The 18,220-nt window shown below is 40.1% G+C and overlaps 1 protein-coding gene across 2 annotated transcripts in view; it reads left to right on the forward strand.

Annotated features, from left to right (window-relative positions):
• Positions 1-208: 208 nt before the first annotated feature.
• The window catches only part of MACC1 (MET transcriptional regulator MACC1), a 39,642-nt gene continuing 21,630 nt past the window's right edge, over positions 209-18,220 (forward strand). The window contains exon 1 of one of the 2 annotated variants that reach the window (XM_026105142.2): positions 209-356. In XM_026105142.2, coding sequence (XP_025960927.2) covers positions 354-356 — 3 coding nt within the window. In that variant the 5' untranslated portion in view covers positions 209-353. Of the gene's footprint in view, positions 357-494; positions 619-18,220 lie in introns of those variants that run through there. The other variant, XM_026105141.2, reaches the window with a different exon arrangement.

Genomic DNA, 18,220 nt, shown 5'->3' on the forward strand with positions numbered 1-18,220 from the left:
GCTCCCATCTCTCCTCCCCTCAGGCAAAACTCCAGCAGCCACACCAACTCTCCTGGTTTCAGGTGTAATTATAAACCACCTGAAGGCAATCATGGGTAACGTAGTTCTTCCTCTCCTTCCTGTTGGTCTAAGCAGGCGGTGACAGGCACTGGAGAGACTGCAAAGCCCAGCAGGCATTGCTCAATGCCCCTAAGAGTAGTGCACACCAGGTGTGCTCTGAGCAGCTAGCCTACCCCTGTTATGCTGGATTTTTTCAAAGTCAGAGTAAGAATAGGTCTCTAACAACGGTATTGATGTTCTAAACAATAATGTAATTTGGATCTAGGAGAAAGCCCCTAGTGCTTGTTTTCAGAATGGTGAGTTGTTAGCTTTTTTTTTTTTCTTTCGTGTATCTGTTGTTACTTCTATTTTAAATACTTTAGAGGGACTGAAATACTGGAGTAATAAGAAAACTCCTAATTATTTGCCGGGTGTTGACATTGCAGTCTGATGCCCTCTTTCTGGCCATAGCTAGTGCCAGATGCCTCTAAACAAGGTGCAGAACCCTTGTATATTTGGAATTGCATGGTACTTTACTCTAGGGTGGTCTGGGATCTGTGGAGGAAGGCACCGTGTTTGGTGAGTACTAATGACTGCCTTTCCTGAAAGCATAAATAATGGCAAAGCTGTTGCAGTCTTAAATCAACCAATATTAAGCTGTCTTTCTCTGTCTTTCTTATCTAAAGAAATGAGCCACTAGGTGGATTTTTTGTTTGTTTGTTTTACACAGTATATGATCTTTACATATAAAAATAGTTTGTGGAGGGAGGCTAAATGCTCCTTTTAGCTTATGCAGCAGTTGGACCGGTCTCCAGCTTTGTGAGTTGGAGATCTGGATCACACAAAAGGGTGTTGAACGCTATGTAACAACCATCATTGCTAACAAGATGACTGTTAGAAAACAGAAAAATAGTCTTTAAAGAGAATGTATACTTCTGAATTTTAAAATATTTATGTATTAAGCCTTGAAAGGTAATGTCTCTAGGCTAAATGGAGACAAATGCTGACAGACCTTCAACTATCTTCCTTTATGACTAAAAAATGACAGGTAGAGCTAGCAGGTCTGTTTTTAAAAACACACTCAGGTGAGAGACAAGGAAGAAAGTTCTTGTTGTTTTCCCACCTATTATTACCATGCAGCTGATAACAGCTGTTCTTTGATACACATCTCTTTGTTTTAAAGAGAACACTCAAAAACTTAACAACCTGAGAATTATTTTTGACTGATGTCAGTATGAAATGGCAAGGTGCGCTCTCCCAAGTTTATCTAGGAGGGGATTATTCTTACTGGGTAGATCTTAAGGAGGCACAAATTGCCACACTGGTGACGCTCTCCCTAGCCCAAAACCACATTTTTCACAGCACGAACTGCTCTATGGCTAGTGCAAAACACCTACATTGCAATCGGTTGCACAGTGTCCTTCCTGGAAGGAGCTATACAAGGGGATTTAAAACACAAGTAAGAGCCATTTTATTTTATGGCTTCTAGCAAGATGAAAAAGTGTTTACCTTGGGTACACTGAAAATGGGGAATACCTACAGTTGTATCCACTAAACTATTTAGCAGTTTAGCACAACGATATCCTGTGGGAATGTGTTCAGCAGGCTAATTATATGTTACAGTAGAAGGCTTATCGAGTATTTAAATGTCTGGTTTAAAATGTTATGCTGTTTTTCCCCTTCCCCCTCTTATCATGAAAACGGTTAACTATGTACGTCCAATTGAGCTCTTCTCTGCCCTTCACGCTTCCTTCTAACTCTTTATCACAGTGATTCTCAACCTGTGGCCCAAGAAAACCTGTGTTTGGACTATCTCTGAGGCATTTCTGTAAAGAATATCTGAGGGAAGCAATAAGTTTAAAATTCACTGCCTTTTAATTCAGGTGCTTTTACTTTCTATTTTCCACAGCAGATAAGCTCAGACTCCTTCAGGAAACTATGCAGGCTTATGCTACTGTAAATCTTGGCATGAGTCCCTGCAGTGGAAGTCTGCCATTGAAATAGGAATACAAAATAGGTGGAAGAAACCCAAAATGCACATAGAGTGCACAAATATAGATGACTGACTTAAAAGCCAAAAGACTGGTTAGTCAATCTAAGCTGACAATGTCCAAAGAAACTTCTGCTCGAAGAGCTGAGCTATACAACAACAGTGGCTGTTGTATGTCAGACTTCTGCACTGCACACTGTATGGTGCTTACCTGCGGAAAAAAAATTCTTAGAAGGGTAAGCATAGGCCTATCATGACTATAGGTTCTTCCATCCCTTTTCCTACAAAACAGTACATAAGATCCTAAGCCACCTTCCGGATCCCAGAGTGGGAAATGTAACACAACTGGAGAGGAAAGAAGTACTATTTCAACAGCAAGTCTTTCCTGACATTCTTATACCCTGCTACTGACATGAAGAGTTTAGCGCAATTTGACCTGATGTCTTTTTATTTTTTCTCCTCCTTCTTTGCAAGTCTTCTCCTCTCATTTCTTACCATCTTTCTTGCATTTCTTTCCAGTTCTTCATCTCTGTATTTTCATAAGTAAATAGTTTTTTCAGAAACTAAACTCCAGAGTGAAGTTGAGGTTATATACTCTCATAAAACATATTGGAGCCAAACAACACTTTTTTCCCACCATATTTCTATCTGCTTTTTAGTATAGTATGGTATCTTTTTCATTTTTTTTCTGGGCATCTTTGCACACTAAGCAAAACTTCCTTAATAAAGTGTCCAAGATCATGCTTAAACTTTCTCAGGCTTTTTGGTAGTTCCTTATATTCTGTCCTAGCTTTAATAACCTAAGCAATTTTGATCTGTCAACAAATGCTGTCATCTCAACCTGCCTTCCCTTCCCACTCTCCAGAATTTTACTTAAAGTACCTACATCTGCTGTATATTTCAAAAAGCTTAGGCATTGGAGCACTTCCCTATCAAGGAGTTGGGCCAAGCTGAATCAGGGCTTTGAACCACCAAAAACTTCAGAAAATCAAAAAAAAGTTTTCTAACTTTGAGCAAATGATCTGCTGTGCTCTGATTTGGTGTCCTCATGGTTGAGAGGAAAGTCTTTTAGGTTTGGAGGTACCTAGACTTTCCTTTCTAGGAATTTTATGGGAGGTATATACTGCTTAATTTCTGTAACGATAGGAGCTCCTTCAGTAGGAGCTGAACTTCACCTCCTGAGCCAGCCTGCTCAGGAGGAAGCAGACAGATTATTTAACTGAAAGCTGTGTTACATACCCTTGAATGCTGGCTCGCATGCTTCCTTTATGTGTGACTCTGCAGACTGAAATACTCTGGAAACCCAGCGAGTATCCTGGCAGCCTAAGAGATTCTTTCAGTTCTACTTTTTGGTATATATATTTATATAAGATTCTGGATGACAACTGTTTGAATCCAAAATTAAATAGTTGAATCACTTTGCCACTGTCTTTAGCTTTCTCAATGCGGATAAAAGTATATTTCAAGTTATTAGAGGAGGAGTGCCTTCACTGGAGAATCTGAATACCTAACAATCTTTGCGTTTCTCTTTACAACATACCTGTGAGATAGGGGGCTGCCATTTTATTCTGGGTAAGGTTTATCATTACATTTAAGCTGCTCTAATGGCTACCTGCTGCTGAACAGGCGGTCCCACTTTGCATACCCTAGCATTACTTCCCTTAGATAAGCACCGGTGAATACTGAGTTGTCAGTGCCTGGCTGATGGTACAGCGAGCTGGCAGAAAACTTAGCCCTACAAAAAGAAGTGAATAGCTTTCTGATGCTTCAGCCTCCTGAGCCAGCTCTCTGTGCAACCAGATGAGCACCAGTGTTGATACAAAGGAGAAGCAGGACTACTCCTTTCTGGAGCAGCCATCCACCTGGTCAGATGGCATCCTCAAGAGCAGGCATAGCCTTGAGCACAATGTTGGGTGATCCTGTCTGTTGTCTAGTGCCTTAAACTGGGTACGTTTGGCCCCAGCTCTCTCCCAGCCTTTTTCTGAATTAATTATTTAATCTCTCTGTCTCTCCATGGAGGCATTATAATGCTTCCCTGCTTTAACAGGAAGTTCAGGTGAGCTCATCTGTGTTCATAAGTATTTAAATCAATCCTAAATATAAAGGTGCTTTTGCTTCAGTCTGCACTGACCTCTAGTTAAAGAATTAATGGTATTAGTTTAGTCTGACTTCTTAATTTCTAATACAAACTGGCAACAGTGTTGCCTGTCCGAGCACCAGTCCTCTTGCAATTATACCAAAGCAAATAACTCATTTCCTGTTGACTGCAGTAGGCTGCATCACAACATATTTGTGCGATAACTTTACAAGGAGTTATTAGAATTCCTGTGTGAACCTAGATCTATAATGAACAGAAATTTCTCTTGTGAAACTTGTGAGCTGTCAATGGCAGACCTTATAGCCTAATTTGAGTTCCATGATCTAACTGGAACTTGAATTGAAACTTACTGCTTGTAATCTCTCCTGTGCCATAAGAAAGATAAGAAAGCTGAAAGCAACCCTAGCCCCTCAGTTCTTGTGCACAGGACAAGCTGACTCCTGGAAGCTAACAAGCAGCAAAGTTGTCTAGTCACACAGCTAGATGGTCGTAGGATATGAATTACAGTAGGAGAACCAAGCTCAGAAGCCTCCAAATTTAAATCCATATAGCTCTGAGAAGTCTGGGAGAAGCTAGCTTTGCTTCCACAATGGGATAACTATGCTTTTTTTTTTTTCTTTCTTTCTTTTTTTCCTTTTCTTTTTTTTCTTTTTTCTTTTTTCTTTTTTTTTTTTTGGGAGCACCTATAAGTGTTTTTGTTGAGGTGTGTGTGGGGAATCTAGTCTTAAGAGCTTAATGAATGCTTCATCCTAATATAAATATGCTAATTTCTGTATCTAATCAGCAGAGAACAATAGCTGCATATAATGGCTTTCAGAGGTACCTTTTTGTCTGCCTGAGTGTAGGCAATTAGGCTCTCCCAGCTGGATCCCACCCACAGTGGCTTGCTTGGCCTGCACTGTTGGGTGGCTTCTAATTCGTCTGCTGAGCAGAAAGTGCTGCTAATCTGGAAAATATGTAGGAGAGTCCTTTGTATATCTAGTCCTTGGAATTCCCCTGTGTATTTTTAACAGTAGTGATTGTTCTCCCATCATAAAGCATATAGTCAAGAGGGACTGTATGCACTATTAACTCGCTCCCTAGAAAAGTAGGAACTTTCCTAAGAGTAAGCTTGCTAGCTAGAGATAAGTATGAGCTGATCAGTAGATGAGCTGTTATGTATAACTCTCTTTAGGAGAAGTTTTTGTTTTCTCTTTTTTGTCTGAAGCAAGTATATAGTTGGAGGCTTAAAATGGATTATTTTTTTCAAATGTTCATTACAGTACAATCTTGTCTTCTCCTGTTCTGATCCTTTTTCACTCCATTTTTTTCCCCCAATGAGTGGGTAGCTGTTTTATGTCAAGAATATACTGGACTCTAGGTCTCTATCTTGGCTGAGATATGGGAGATGCATGTATAAAATCCTTAGGTAGAGGAGAGCCTTGGCCTTGTCTTATGGACCTGGGCCTTTGTTGCATGGATGTGTTGGTAGGTGCATATGCTTGATGGAAAACAAAACAGAAGGAAGGAGGTGAGCACACTCAAGCTGGAAGATGTGTGCAGGTGTCATCAGGTGAGGCCTTGCAAATAAGATAGTTGGAAGAAGGCACAGTTCAGGGCTTTAAGGCCTGATGTTGGCTTACCAATGCAAAAACAAATTATTTCTGGAGTGGCTTGAAACCTGGTATTTAAGTAGCCTGAAGGAATTTTGTGAGAGAAAACTTAGTGTCAAAAAATATAAGCAGCAACCGAGTAGGCCAGTGCATTTATGTGCCTCATTGTTGTCTAATGGGAAGTGCTCAAGTCCCATTGCGAATCTGGGCCCTGCTCCTGTTGTATTCAAATAGTGCTCTTTGTCCTGAAGTATGTGTCAGAGAATCTGGGTGCTGCATAATTCATTTCCAATAGATATGAATGATGACAAATAATCTAGTGATTAATCTACTGTTTAAAATGTCTCTCTTTACGCTGATGTTAGCAGGCAGCATTAATCCTCATGTTTATTTTCTAATTTGATATTGTTTGGAAAATGTTTTGAGTGTTTAGAAGACTCATGAGTAAAGATACCCAATAGAGAATATAATCTGTATAGTAAATAACAGCTCCACAAACATGAAATGGACAGGCTTATAACACAGACATATTTTGAAACATGATTTACAGTATATTAAAACAGATTTCCTGTTGCCATAACTACAGTCTTTACACACTTGCATAACATCATAAACCAGTGTTTCTCTGCTTTCCTTGTACACTTGGAGAGAGATGTTGGAAAAGAAAGTTCTTGATAAAGCTGTATGTGTAGAAAAAGTTCTATTAACAAAACACTTTAGATTTTAAGCTCAGGTAAACAAATGGTGCTTAACACTCAAGTTTTTTGGGGGGGAATTATGTTGACTGTGCTCATCTCATGTGGGATATGGTAAGAGAAACAGCAGGGCAATTTGCTTGAAAGCAGAATTTAGCCAAAGTTGTATTCACCTTTCTGTTTGTTTTTGTGTGTGTGTGTGTAGTATATGATCTTAGACTTACAGGCTTGGCTACTGGTCTATTATTAGATAAATGAAAACATAGGAAAAATAAAACAACATACACCAGTACTTCACTACTACCTTTTTATACATAACTACTCTCTACTTGTATCTAATTTTGATATATAATTTCTGCTCATGGCCAGAAGGCAAAGCCAAACCTAGCAATGTCATAGTTTGCCAACAGGTGTTATGAGTATCTGCCTCTCTGCTCTCAAGTTAACTGCCTTTTCAGAGTGCGAATACTTGGGGATAGGAAGGGCTCTTGTGATATTTATGCAGTTACGCATAAAACCCAGATCTTAGTAATAGGGTGTTTTCTTTCTCTTTTTTTTCCCCTTCTTTTTTCTTCCCTTGACACTCAAACATCCTGTGTTCTATCACAGAATTCCTGTGTGGTCTGGGACAAGCTGTTTGGAGCCATATTTTTAAGAGGCTTAGCACTTGTTTATGCCATTCTTCTTATTGTAGGAGTGGAAGTCTTTGGACTGCGGCTATCAACCTCTGTTTTAGCTTTCCATCTGTGAACTTGTCTGTCTCTCTCTTCCTCATCCCTGCCCTTCATTGTCTTGTATGTTAAATTATCAGAGCCTTGTGACCAGGATGTTCTTGTTGTATATTTGTACAAAGCTCAGCAGAGTGATGCTATTGCAGCTAGGCCTACCAGGATATAAATGAAAATAATCCCAAAACCTGGTTCAGTTCCCAACAGAATATAAACATTGACTCTGGGTCTGAAGATTCACTGTCTTGCTAAAGTTGCAGTTCAATAAAAGGTATTCAATTTGCACAGTAATTGCTAGGTAAAAAGCTGTGGTCTTTATTCTGCAGAGGAAGAGTGAAGATGACTGCTTTGGTTCCTTTTGGCTTTGAAATCCATGAATAAATCAAATTTAGTGATAACATTAGCCCTTCCCAAACAAAAGGGAAGTCACTGGGCATTAGCACTCGAACATCTATGCAAGGAATTCCCTTTTAGGGATAAACCGCCAGTTAGTGATATTAATTTGGGGACATCAGCTTAAACTCTGAAGATAAAGGAATATCATACAAATCTAAAACTGTAAAGCAGTGGAAAGGGTGGCTGATATGTATTTCAATTTAGGAACTGTTTCCATTTAGAACCAGAACAACACTGATATATTTGTTAAATAATAAAGTGCAAAGAAAGGTCACTTCTAACCCAAGTTTCTATTTTAAGAGCTGGTGATCCTCTATTCTAAGAATGTAAGGACGAAATAACTGTCTCTTCTCTTGCTCCACGTCGTCAGTGTAGCTCTGTGGCTGGCAAGAGTAACCAAGGTCAGGGAAGATCAGGTCTGCGCATATATGTGCATCTTGTTACTCCATGTATATGGAGCCAATACCCCCAGTAAAGATTTTAGTAAATTCAGCCCCCCAGTATGGTGGCTTTTTAAAGTCTGAACCCCTTCTGATGGGATATTTCAGGGACAGCATCTGCCATCAACTTCTAAAAGAGTTGGACCAGTAAAGGAGCTGCCAAGTGTTGAGTGTCTGTGCCTGTCATCTTGGGATTCATGTCTCAAGAGCCCTGCTCTTCTTAGGATATATGGATCTGGACACCCCCCCCCTGCCCCACCCCATATTTCTTAGGAGGTAGATTGCTTCTCTCTTAATATAGAGAAAGCAGAATAAAAGCTCACTTACTTTCCCTCTAGGCAAGAAGTTCAAACATGGATTACAATTTAAGCCTTATTTTTTTTTTATGCTAATCTTTAAAGACCGTTAAGATGAAAGTGTTTTGCATGGACACTAGTGATTCAGCATACAGAAGGCTGACAAACATTGACGCACCATTGTGAAAACTTGCTAAAACCAGCAGTGTTCAATGAATTTGCGCTGTAAAATGAAGTGATTTGACTTAATTTTTACCAAAAAAACAAACTGTTTAGCTACTTTTGTCAAGATCACCTGGGTATGCAGTCATTTCTGCGCAGCGTAAAGCTGAGCAGAATCTACTGAAGTTCCAGAGACTATACTTAACTTGCACAAAGATACATTGATGGTCAGCTGATATTTCTCCCTTCTTGTAGATGTGGCCTACCTATAAAATAGCTAACATGAAAACTGTTATGTTATAGAAGACCTTCAGAAAACCTTTTTTGGCCATGATAATTCAAGTTATAAGAGTTGTAAACACTTCAGTTCTTTGGAAGCTAAGTGACCTATACAAATATAACCCTGACTGTGATTTGCAGGTAGCTGACCTGAAACAATTCCGTGCCTGGACAACAATTGGATAGTACACACTCCAGGAACACTTGCCAAAACTAAGGTTTAGCTGAATCTTTGGAAGCAAAATATGCTTCTTTTTGTAGTTAATGTCTCTCTGTTGCAGAATCTTATGTTCTGCAGATATCTGCTTGTCATCAGCAGTGACCTGAAACATAGAAGAATAATTCCCACATAAAGAGAAACTGAAAGTCTCAGCCAATGAATTGCACAACTAGGATTACACAAATCTGTAGCGAAGAGATACAACAGGAGTTTCGAGTTTCCCTCCAGCCAAGGAGAAAACTTTGAAGCAAAGTAACTTGCCATCACATATCAAGGGGGTTGTGTTTGTCTGATTTGATTTATCAGCTAAATATAAAATTGATATGATGCTCTCATAATTTAAGCAAGGAGCCCCTGAACGTGATGGCAAAGATATTTGTACAATATTAGAGAGCTGCCTGGTCTAAGCAGTCTTTCAACTGCACTGTTAATGTTGTGTGTGTTGATCTCTATAGAAAACCAATAAAATACCAAATTTGGCTAGAATCCAACAGAACTTGACATACATGATTCTGTAATATTTCACATAACACAACATGTACTTTAAACCCATATTATTTGGAGGGGTAGGAGCTTGTTAAAGGTGCAAAACACCAGACTTCCTGCCAAGGAGGTGATGTGAGAAGGGAAATACTTTGATTATCAAAGGCAATGACCTTTTGGTAAGGCTGTGAATGCTTCCACCTATGTTTCAGTACAAATGGCACAAGGACAGTAAACTTAGGAAAAGGAAACTTAAAATTGTTTCTTTAGAGGTGGCATGTAGAAGGTGTTGCTATCTAGCCTGAATCCTCTGATCTAACGCGTGGCAAGTGCCCTCAGGTTCCTAACTGAGAAAGCCAAAACACTAAGAAGTCATTATAAACATGGTCTGGGTGTCAGTATATTTTCCTTGTAATCTTGTACCTGGTTTATTTCTTACTGAAGCAAACTTTACTCTGCTATTACATGTCAGACGGATTCTGGGGGTGAGGCTAGGAGAAACTGGCCAGCTAGAGGAACTCTAGCTCTGGGGAGGCAGTGACTTGGGCGGTGCTGGGACCGCCAGGGATTTTGAATGCTGAGCTGTTTAGTGATATCGGAGACAGTTGTCTGTTCCAATCTGCTATAGGCAATGTTTGGGATGCTGCCGATGGCTTCTGCCTGCAGGCACATTGGCTCCCTTCTGACAAGAGCAGCTGCCAGAAAAAAATTTTCATGTGCTACCTAGAGTTCTGAAGTTTTTTTATGTAATAATCTTGAAATTTAATGTTTTTGCATGAAACTTAAAATCCTAGTGGTCCCAAATCAATATTCTGTAACTTTGGTTTGGTAACAGTAGGCTGAAAATAACCTGTGCAGCTGTTTCACTTCATGTACGAGGTGATTTTTATTTCTGGTCAATGGAGCATCATATGGATGCAAAGATGACTTAGGATGACAAGTGATGCACAAGGTTTTTTGTGCAGGAAGCCAGTGAGGCCCAAGAACCACAGCCTTTTTCAGAGACTTAATGGTATAAAACACGGGGCTCCCTCAGTTTGTGCTAAGTTGGAAGGCGAGCATGCTTAGTGTCTAGACACTGAACATCCTGAAGAATGAGGCAAAACAAAAGATTGGCAGTTAGCTTTTCACAAGGCTGTACATTGGCTAGATCCTGCAGAGATTGCTACATCAATGAAAATGATTTTACCGTGTGTAAATATCTTGAAGGAGTGCAGAACTGATTGATGCTTTTTGTTGCTTTTTTTTTTTTTTCTTTGGAGGGGGGAGCTGGAGTTAACATACTGAAAAGCTGTGATTGGATTTAAGAGTTACTGATCTGCAGCCCTCCATTTCTTTTAGAAAGGCAATAACTTCAGCTGTGATGAAAATAGAGAAGCTTGTTGATGCAGAATAAATGAAATAGAAAACTGGCCACATGTTCTGAATTGATAGTGTAATCCACAACATTCTGGATCTGTTTCCTAAGGATTTCCTGTGGGGTTATCTAAGATACATTGTTTGGGCATCTGATAAATCTGGTGTGGGTCCATCTTCCTGAGCAATTTATAACTGTATTACTCCACCTGTTGTTTTCTTTAGCAGTATTCGTCAAAGTTGTATGGGGTAGATTAAAACTTTTCCTCCAATAAACTGACTTTTTGGGAGGAGTATAAAAAGATGATGATGATGATGATTATTATTATTTTCCCCAGCCTGGATTTTTTTTTTCCTCAGCCTGGATGTTGAGTTAGATTGGGGTAGGGGGGTCTTTTCTGCATGTTGATCAGGAGCAAAGAGTCTCCCTCATTCTATCACTTCAGCCCCCTCACCTGGGGGCAGGGGGAAGGTGGCTACTCCCCTCACACTGACCTTTTCACTCAGTTTCCATCCTGTGCTAGTTCCCTCCATTTCTCTAACACTCAATTTTGTAGCTAGTGCACCTGTGTGGGGCTAGGGAAGGAGAGTGGTAGGGAAGGAAGTAAGAAAGAAGGAAGCAACAGCTGTGTCTTCTTTCTCTTCTTACCACTGTCAAATCGACTGCAAAGAAGAAATAAGTAAGTAATACTTCCTATAGCACTAGAATGAATTTCCCAGACAGGGAAAACACATTAGCTTTCCACGGAGGTAATGCATCCAGGCTAAAAGTGTGGATCACCAGGGAGGACTGCTCTCGGGAAGGTATTTGGACACTGAGGTGTTATGGAGAGACTGAGGGCAGATAAGAGCTGGAGGAACAGGAGAACTGGAACAACAAATCCCCAGCAGTGCTTACTCTCAGTTCTTTTCCTTCTTTCAACAATGACTCAGTCACTAAAAATGGACAAGATGGGACATATCATTCTGCTTATCCTACCAAACACTAAGGAACAAAGGTACAAATTCCCTTTTCTCAGCATGCAAGAATAGGCAGTTCAATCAACAAACATGGACGGCAAAAAGGTTTAAGAACTATGGCACATAAGGACTTGCAGTTTGTTGGGAACTAGTTGCCTCAACTCTGCTTGAACTCGAGAGTTCCCTTAGAGGAACATTTACGTTGATAATGATGAGGGTTAGAGACTTTTTTTTTTTAAGGAATAGAATAAATTCTATTTTATGTTATAAAGCTACCAGTGATACTAGAGACAGCTCTTTCTCTGTCATCATATGTAGGACTTCTTACTTTCTCCTCTGAAATGTGTAGTCTGCTATGATCAGAGACAGGTTATTAAATAGGATCTGGAAATTTTTCTTATGAATTCATTCTTGTTGTGAGATAATTATCATTCTAGAGTTGATCTGGCAGTCATTACTTCAGTGGAAATATATTTGCTAGCAATGCTATTGATAAGTAGTAGTTGACTGGAATTCAGAGATTCAAATATCCTTCATGAGCAGAAAAACTGCCCATTTAAACATGAATTCCACTTGATAGAGATAAGATGCTTTTGCTTGTCAAGAACATGTATAATTGCTATGTAAATGGAGAGTCTGCAATATGAGAGGTGCTGGGTTTGGCTTTTGGGGGACAAATATGATTTTTGTGAATCCCCTCTCCCTTTTTACCTTCAAAATTAGTTTCAGCAAATAATGTCAAAAAATAACCAAAAATATTGGCTGGTGTACCTTAATGGAGAGCTCGTCCTGTCATTAACAACACAGATGCAAATATTATAAGTGAGATGACATCCCATTATCAGAGAATAGTTCAACCAAGCTTTGAGGACTCTGAATAATGTAAAAACAACATACAAAATGAGGGCTTTCTGTGGAATAGCTTGGGAAGTGTCACTGTGATTAAGACTCCCATTTTGATATTCTCTTCAGTATATTTGTTTCTAAAGCACCAAGGATTATTAAACAAGTTCTTCAGTCAAAACAGATCAATACATGAAAAATAGGCATCATTCTTTCCTTGAAAACATTATCACAATCTATCAAACGTACTCTTTGTGCTGTAACCTATCCACCGTGCCTGTTGTGTGGTCAGTCAGGTAGAGCAAAGCATAATGTGCGGATGCACTGAAGAATGATTACACTTAGGGCTATTAACTCTCTGAACTAACCACAATTGATGGCCAAAGGAGTCCTTGAGCCAAAAGACCTAATTTCTTCTACCATATTTAATGGAAGTGTTTTCCTAGCATGGATGTCTGCCAGTATATTTCCCAAGACAGATGGAACAAGTGTCTGACTTGAGGCATGTACCCCCATTCTCCCCCACCCCCAAATTCATGCCCCAGTTAACCGGGATTCCTTCTTGGCTTGTTTATGCATTTTTAGAAGCTTGCTTGTCAAGTCTTAAACTCTGCAAAACAAACTCATCATGTTTATTGCTGCCTTAACTCATTTTTTTCAAAAGTTAATCACCACCAAACAAAAGTGGTTCCATATAAAGAGGTTCATCTGACAGTCTGTCCTTTCTGATATATTTTTCCTTTCTGCTGGAGCAGAAGCCGCTCATGCCTGTATTAAGAACCCTGTTTTAGTCTCCTCTCATTGAAGAACAGCCCACTGTAATACCATCTAAATGTTTCCCCTGATACTCACTTCAAAATCCTGAAACCAGAACAGCTAACACCAGAGGAGTAAAGGCGCATTGCACATGCCAAAGCATCAGGCTGGATTTACTCCAAAGTTCACATTGCTTGGTTTTCCCATACATCTTTGATCTACAGTTGTCCAAAATAGAGAGGTAGTATCCAGACAGACAGGACAGGCAATTTGGTTTCATGGTAGAATGTTTAAGGTTAGGTGCTGACATAGTGTTGGCCACGTTGCTTTGTTATATAATTGCCATTAGTTTAGACGAGGAAAGAACACAACATCTTCGTGACATACCGAGCTGGTACAGATGCTTATAATTGAAGTCACATTAACATTTATGCTTTTAATGTTAAAAGCTTAAGAGCTGAGAAAGAGCAAAGTAGTGGCCTTTCTCTGCAGGTGAGTTCCATGTCGCATTCTGCTTTGCCTTAATGCCATGAGGAGAGCATTACTCTTCCAGAATTTTTTATTACATCACTGGGCCAGCTGGGACATCTTAGTGTTGAAAGTCAAGAGGATTTTTTCACTTATCTGTGCTGAGCAGTTAAGTTAAAAAGTAATTGCTTTTACGAAACATGTAACTCAGTAAAGTGTATGAATGTCAGCTGCTGATGAAGAACTAGTTTACTGCTTGGCCTGGGTTTGTGACTGTTCAGGAACTGTCATCCTTTACTTTCTGTCTGTGTAGCCAGTGGATATACTATTTTCCATACATAACTGTAAGAAATGTTGAAGAGTAAGATGCTGCCCAAATCTAGTCTTTGGGACAAAGGAAGCTTTTGGTCCCACCTCCCTTCCCCTTGACTCTAAGACCTGCAAAGACTTTTGTTTCTAGAAAATAATTTTCCTTTATTTTTCTTGAAGTCAGCCATCAAATTAAGTCATTCACCACTGTTAATGTTATTGCTATTTCTTTCTCTCCCCTGCTCTACTTCCTGCCCTCAAAGACCACAGCTTATATCTGCCCCTGTGCAAAGCTGACTTTTGGCGTTGGTAGAAATGAGCCTCTTCCTGGGAAGAGGGTAATACTAGGCAGAGTTGGGAGTGCTGTCTAAACTGGGCTAATGTGCAGGTGTCTAAGGCTTTATCTTGACTGACCTCTGTAAGCTTCTCAATTAAAGATCCAGTGTAATTTCTGTATGCGGTCTGAATGTGAGGAAAAGTCTAATTTAGTGGAAAAGGAAGAAGAATGGGGGGGGGGGTGTAAACTAAATTGAATATTCCTACTGTGGTCTTGTCAGCTCACATAAGCTTTCTACCTATATTCCATACCTTCAAACCTTAATTAATATTTATCCACCTCGGAGGCATTCTGCATTTAGAAATCCATGATCACACAGAAGCTACAGTTCACAAGGATGCAAATAGCTAGCAGAGATCTTGAGATTCCCAGTAGCTCCTGCTCTTTCAAGCTGCTCAAAAATGTTGAGAGTTCAGGTTTTTGTTTCATTGTGGCAAACATCAAAAGAACCTGAGGATGGACAGCAGCACTTCAATTTCTGTGCAGAACATGTGATACTGAAACACCTGCAGCTCCTAGATATGGGAACTTTTACTTTTTTAATGAGACTGCTAAATAAAAAGGGTTCCTTAAACTGAGTGCTTCCAATATCAGTTTTGAGGGGATAACTCTAGGGTCAGAGTCATTAGGAACCTGTAGTATTTTCTTCATAGACAAGGAGCCAGAAATGTTCTCATAAGACCTCCAAAAGTGAAGAAACTGGCTGTGCTTCCAAAGTGTGCATATTTAGATACAAACAAGTGAAGGTACCATTGTGACTTTTAAGTATTATTGTGTTTTAAAGGCTTTGTAGAGGTAGTCAGCAAATGAGATTGTAGAAGAATTGAGTGATAAACTTGCAAAGTTTGTTGCTCTGCCAAGCAAAAAGAAAAAATAGTACACAATAACACATTTAGTCTCTTTAATTTGTTTCTGTCATCTTTACTTTCCATTTCCATTTATTTATTTACATTACTATGTAACTGTTTAGAAGGCAATGTATTTCCTTCTCTAACATCAAAGAGAAATCATGAAGTATTTCAGAGTTGTAGTTGAAACCTGAAAGGTAACATCACAACTTAACTACACCTTGAGGCTTCCGCACAGCAGTATTCCCAAATGTTTATAACTGAAAATAAACGCTCTAACCCTTATGCTTACAGAAGCAGTTTTGGAAGTGTGGACCCATGGAATGAAGGGAAGGATACTTGTTTTGCAGAGAGTGTGTCTCTGGTACAGTCATTTTGCTTGCATAGGATTCCCCAAACTGTAAAGCAACCAGTCTGGGAACTTCTGGGTACTGCAAAGCTGAATGGAGGCTACACAACCCACCTGTGAAGTTGTGGAAATCTACTGAGAGGATGACCCACTTCCAGTTCCATTTTTGCTGTGCTGAGACTACTAGCTATAACCTTCAAAACTAGCTCAAATTAGGTATTATGAGCAGCAGTTGTATCAGCTACAAGCAGCAGGGTAGGCATGTGTTCAGTCTGCAGAAACCTTAAGCCCCTGGTTTAAGGGAGCATGAGTGGCTCTGATTCTCACTGACTGTTAAATTTTCAGAACTCTGAAACAGTAGGTATCAAGCTCGTCAACTATTTAAGAATTGAATAAATTAGTAGAAATATCCATTTGAGGTGTTTTTGCTATCGTCATAGGTAAAGCGACATGTAACAGGGTCACACTAAAGTTGCTGCTAAGTATTGGCAAGGTAGGTAACAGAGGGTTCAGATTTCTCCAGCTTGAACATTAAAAGACATTTCTGTCTCAGATCAAAGCAGCAACTGCAATTCCTTAGCTGCCTCACATGCACCAGGCTAGGAGATTAAGTCGAAGACTTTATCACTCCAACAGTTTTCTTTGCTATCACATACTGCCACTCGGTACAGTACAACAGTTCAGCCCTGTAACCAAAAAATAGTAAACTCATGTCCAACCACCTGTACCCAAACTCTGAGCTAGATTCTGTGTAAAGCTGTTCCGGGCCACAAGTGCCATAGGACTGTTAAAAGGTGATGCGTTAGTGTTACTAATGTTTACTTAGGAGCATGTTCATTTGCTGAGAACTGATGGTGTTTTAGATCAACTGGTGTGTAGTGCCTTCTAAAACCATCTGTCGTCTTTGTATTGCTTTCTCTTTAGATTTTTTTTTTCTCTTCTCTGTATTTAATAGAACTTAAACCATTGGCTTAAACCATGGTTAGGCCAAGAACACTGTATTTAACATCCTGATAGATAAATCGTAATGCTTTTGTGCTGTTTTTCTCTGCTGACATTTTCAGAAGTAGTGAGGAATTTATGAAGTTTAATAACCAAAGCTATATAACTGGTAAGTCATCTTTCCCCACTACAGCTAAAAGTGAGCCTGAGGGCCCAAGCACATCTCTGTCATCTGCTTGTGTTGCTTGTCTTGTCTCAGCAAATATCTAAGTTTCGTTCTCTGGATACAAAGGGTGGGAACCATTGTGAATAATGCGATGGGTGAGCAGCATGGTCTGTGTATGCTACATGCAGCAGTACATGGGGAGACACTGCTGCAGGAGAGCTCTGCTGTTAAACCAGCTTCTGAAAGAACACCAAGCAAGGTTAAAGTTGCATGAAAGGCAAATGCTAGTGTCTTGTTCTGGGATGTTGATATTTCAAAACCACAGAGGAACGTGTTCCCGCTCAGTTTTGAGTGCAGAGGCTGTGGGGAAGTGCCTTTTCCACCCCGCCCCTTTCCTCTTCTCTCTCTCTCTCTCTCTCTCTCTCTCTCTCTCTCTCTCTCTCTCTCTCTCTCCCCCCCCCCCCCCCCCCCCCACTATTTTAAGCACAGCAGGACATGTTTTCTTTGGTAGAGTCTCTGGGGAAAAAAAAAGTGCACTTCAGTTTTAAAGGGAGTGGAAGAGATTTCTAGAGGCATCACAGGCAGCAAAATTGCTATTTGCAGCAAATCTGTCTCCTGAGTTCTCTGAAGCTTTGAACTTTCTACCTGAGGCGTTCCCCTCCCTTAATGCATTTTTTTCTCGTCTGAACAAACCCTGTTGCAACATGCCTGCCAGAAGTATTCGGAGTCCTGATTTATTTATTTATTTATTTATTTATTTATTTTCCCCAATCTTATGGGTCCAACAATGGACTCCAGGCTTTAACAGCAGATAGCACCTAGCAAAATACCTCTTGCCCACATATAGGAAAAATGCCACATCTCTCACCAGTCACTCAGGTTCACTCACTGGTCACTCCATGTCTGATTTCTTTCCAAGCTCTTCATTTCCTGCTCAGTTCTCACTGTGAGCTGACATACTATCCGTCAAATTATTCTTTGCACCATTAAGCATTCGTCAGTTTACATCTTACTCAGTAGCTACAACAAATGAAAAGTTTAGCAAGAGGGTTTCATACCTTCCTCTTTGCTCCTGATCAGTGTGGCTTTATATACCATATGCGTTCATCTCCCCTCTATTGGGGATGGTCGTACTTCCAGATTTTTCCAGGTAAGTCCCTACTCGATAGGGTTGTCCTATCCAAAGTCTCGGCTATTTTATTGCAGCTTTTTCCCATGGGAAATGGGGAGCGTTAGATTTTCTTAGTTTCCCAGTCTCATACAAAGGCACTGAGGATGTACGCATTTCCAGCACCAAGGCTGGAGAGAGGGAGGGGACCCAACTCCTGTGTCACATCATGCAGCTTCCTTCAGGAGGCACTTTGCCTGGCACACGATGGCATATATGCAGATCATCCCCAGCATTTCCCACCCCTGGTCGTTCTGACCAAACGTGGTCATCTTCTGTACAGGAATGTTTATATCTCTC

The sequence above is a fragment of the Dromaius novaehollandiae genome, chromosome 2 (genome assembly GCF_036370855.1).
Source record: "Dromaius novaehollandiae isolate bDroNov1 chromosome 2, bDroNov1.hap1, whole genome shotgun sequence".
NCBI lineage: Eukaryota > Metazoa > Chordata > Aves > Casuariiformes > Dromaiidae > Dromaius > Dromaius novaehollandiae.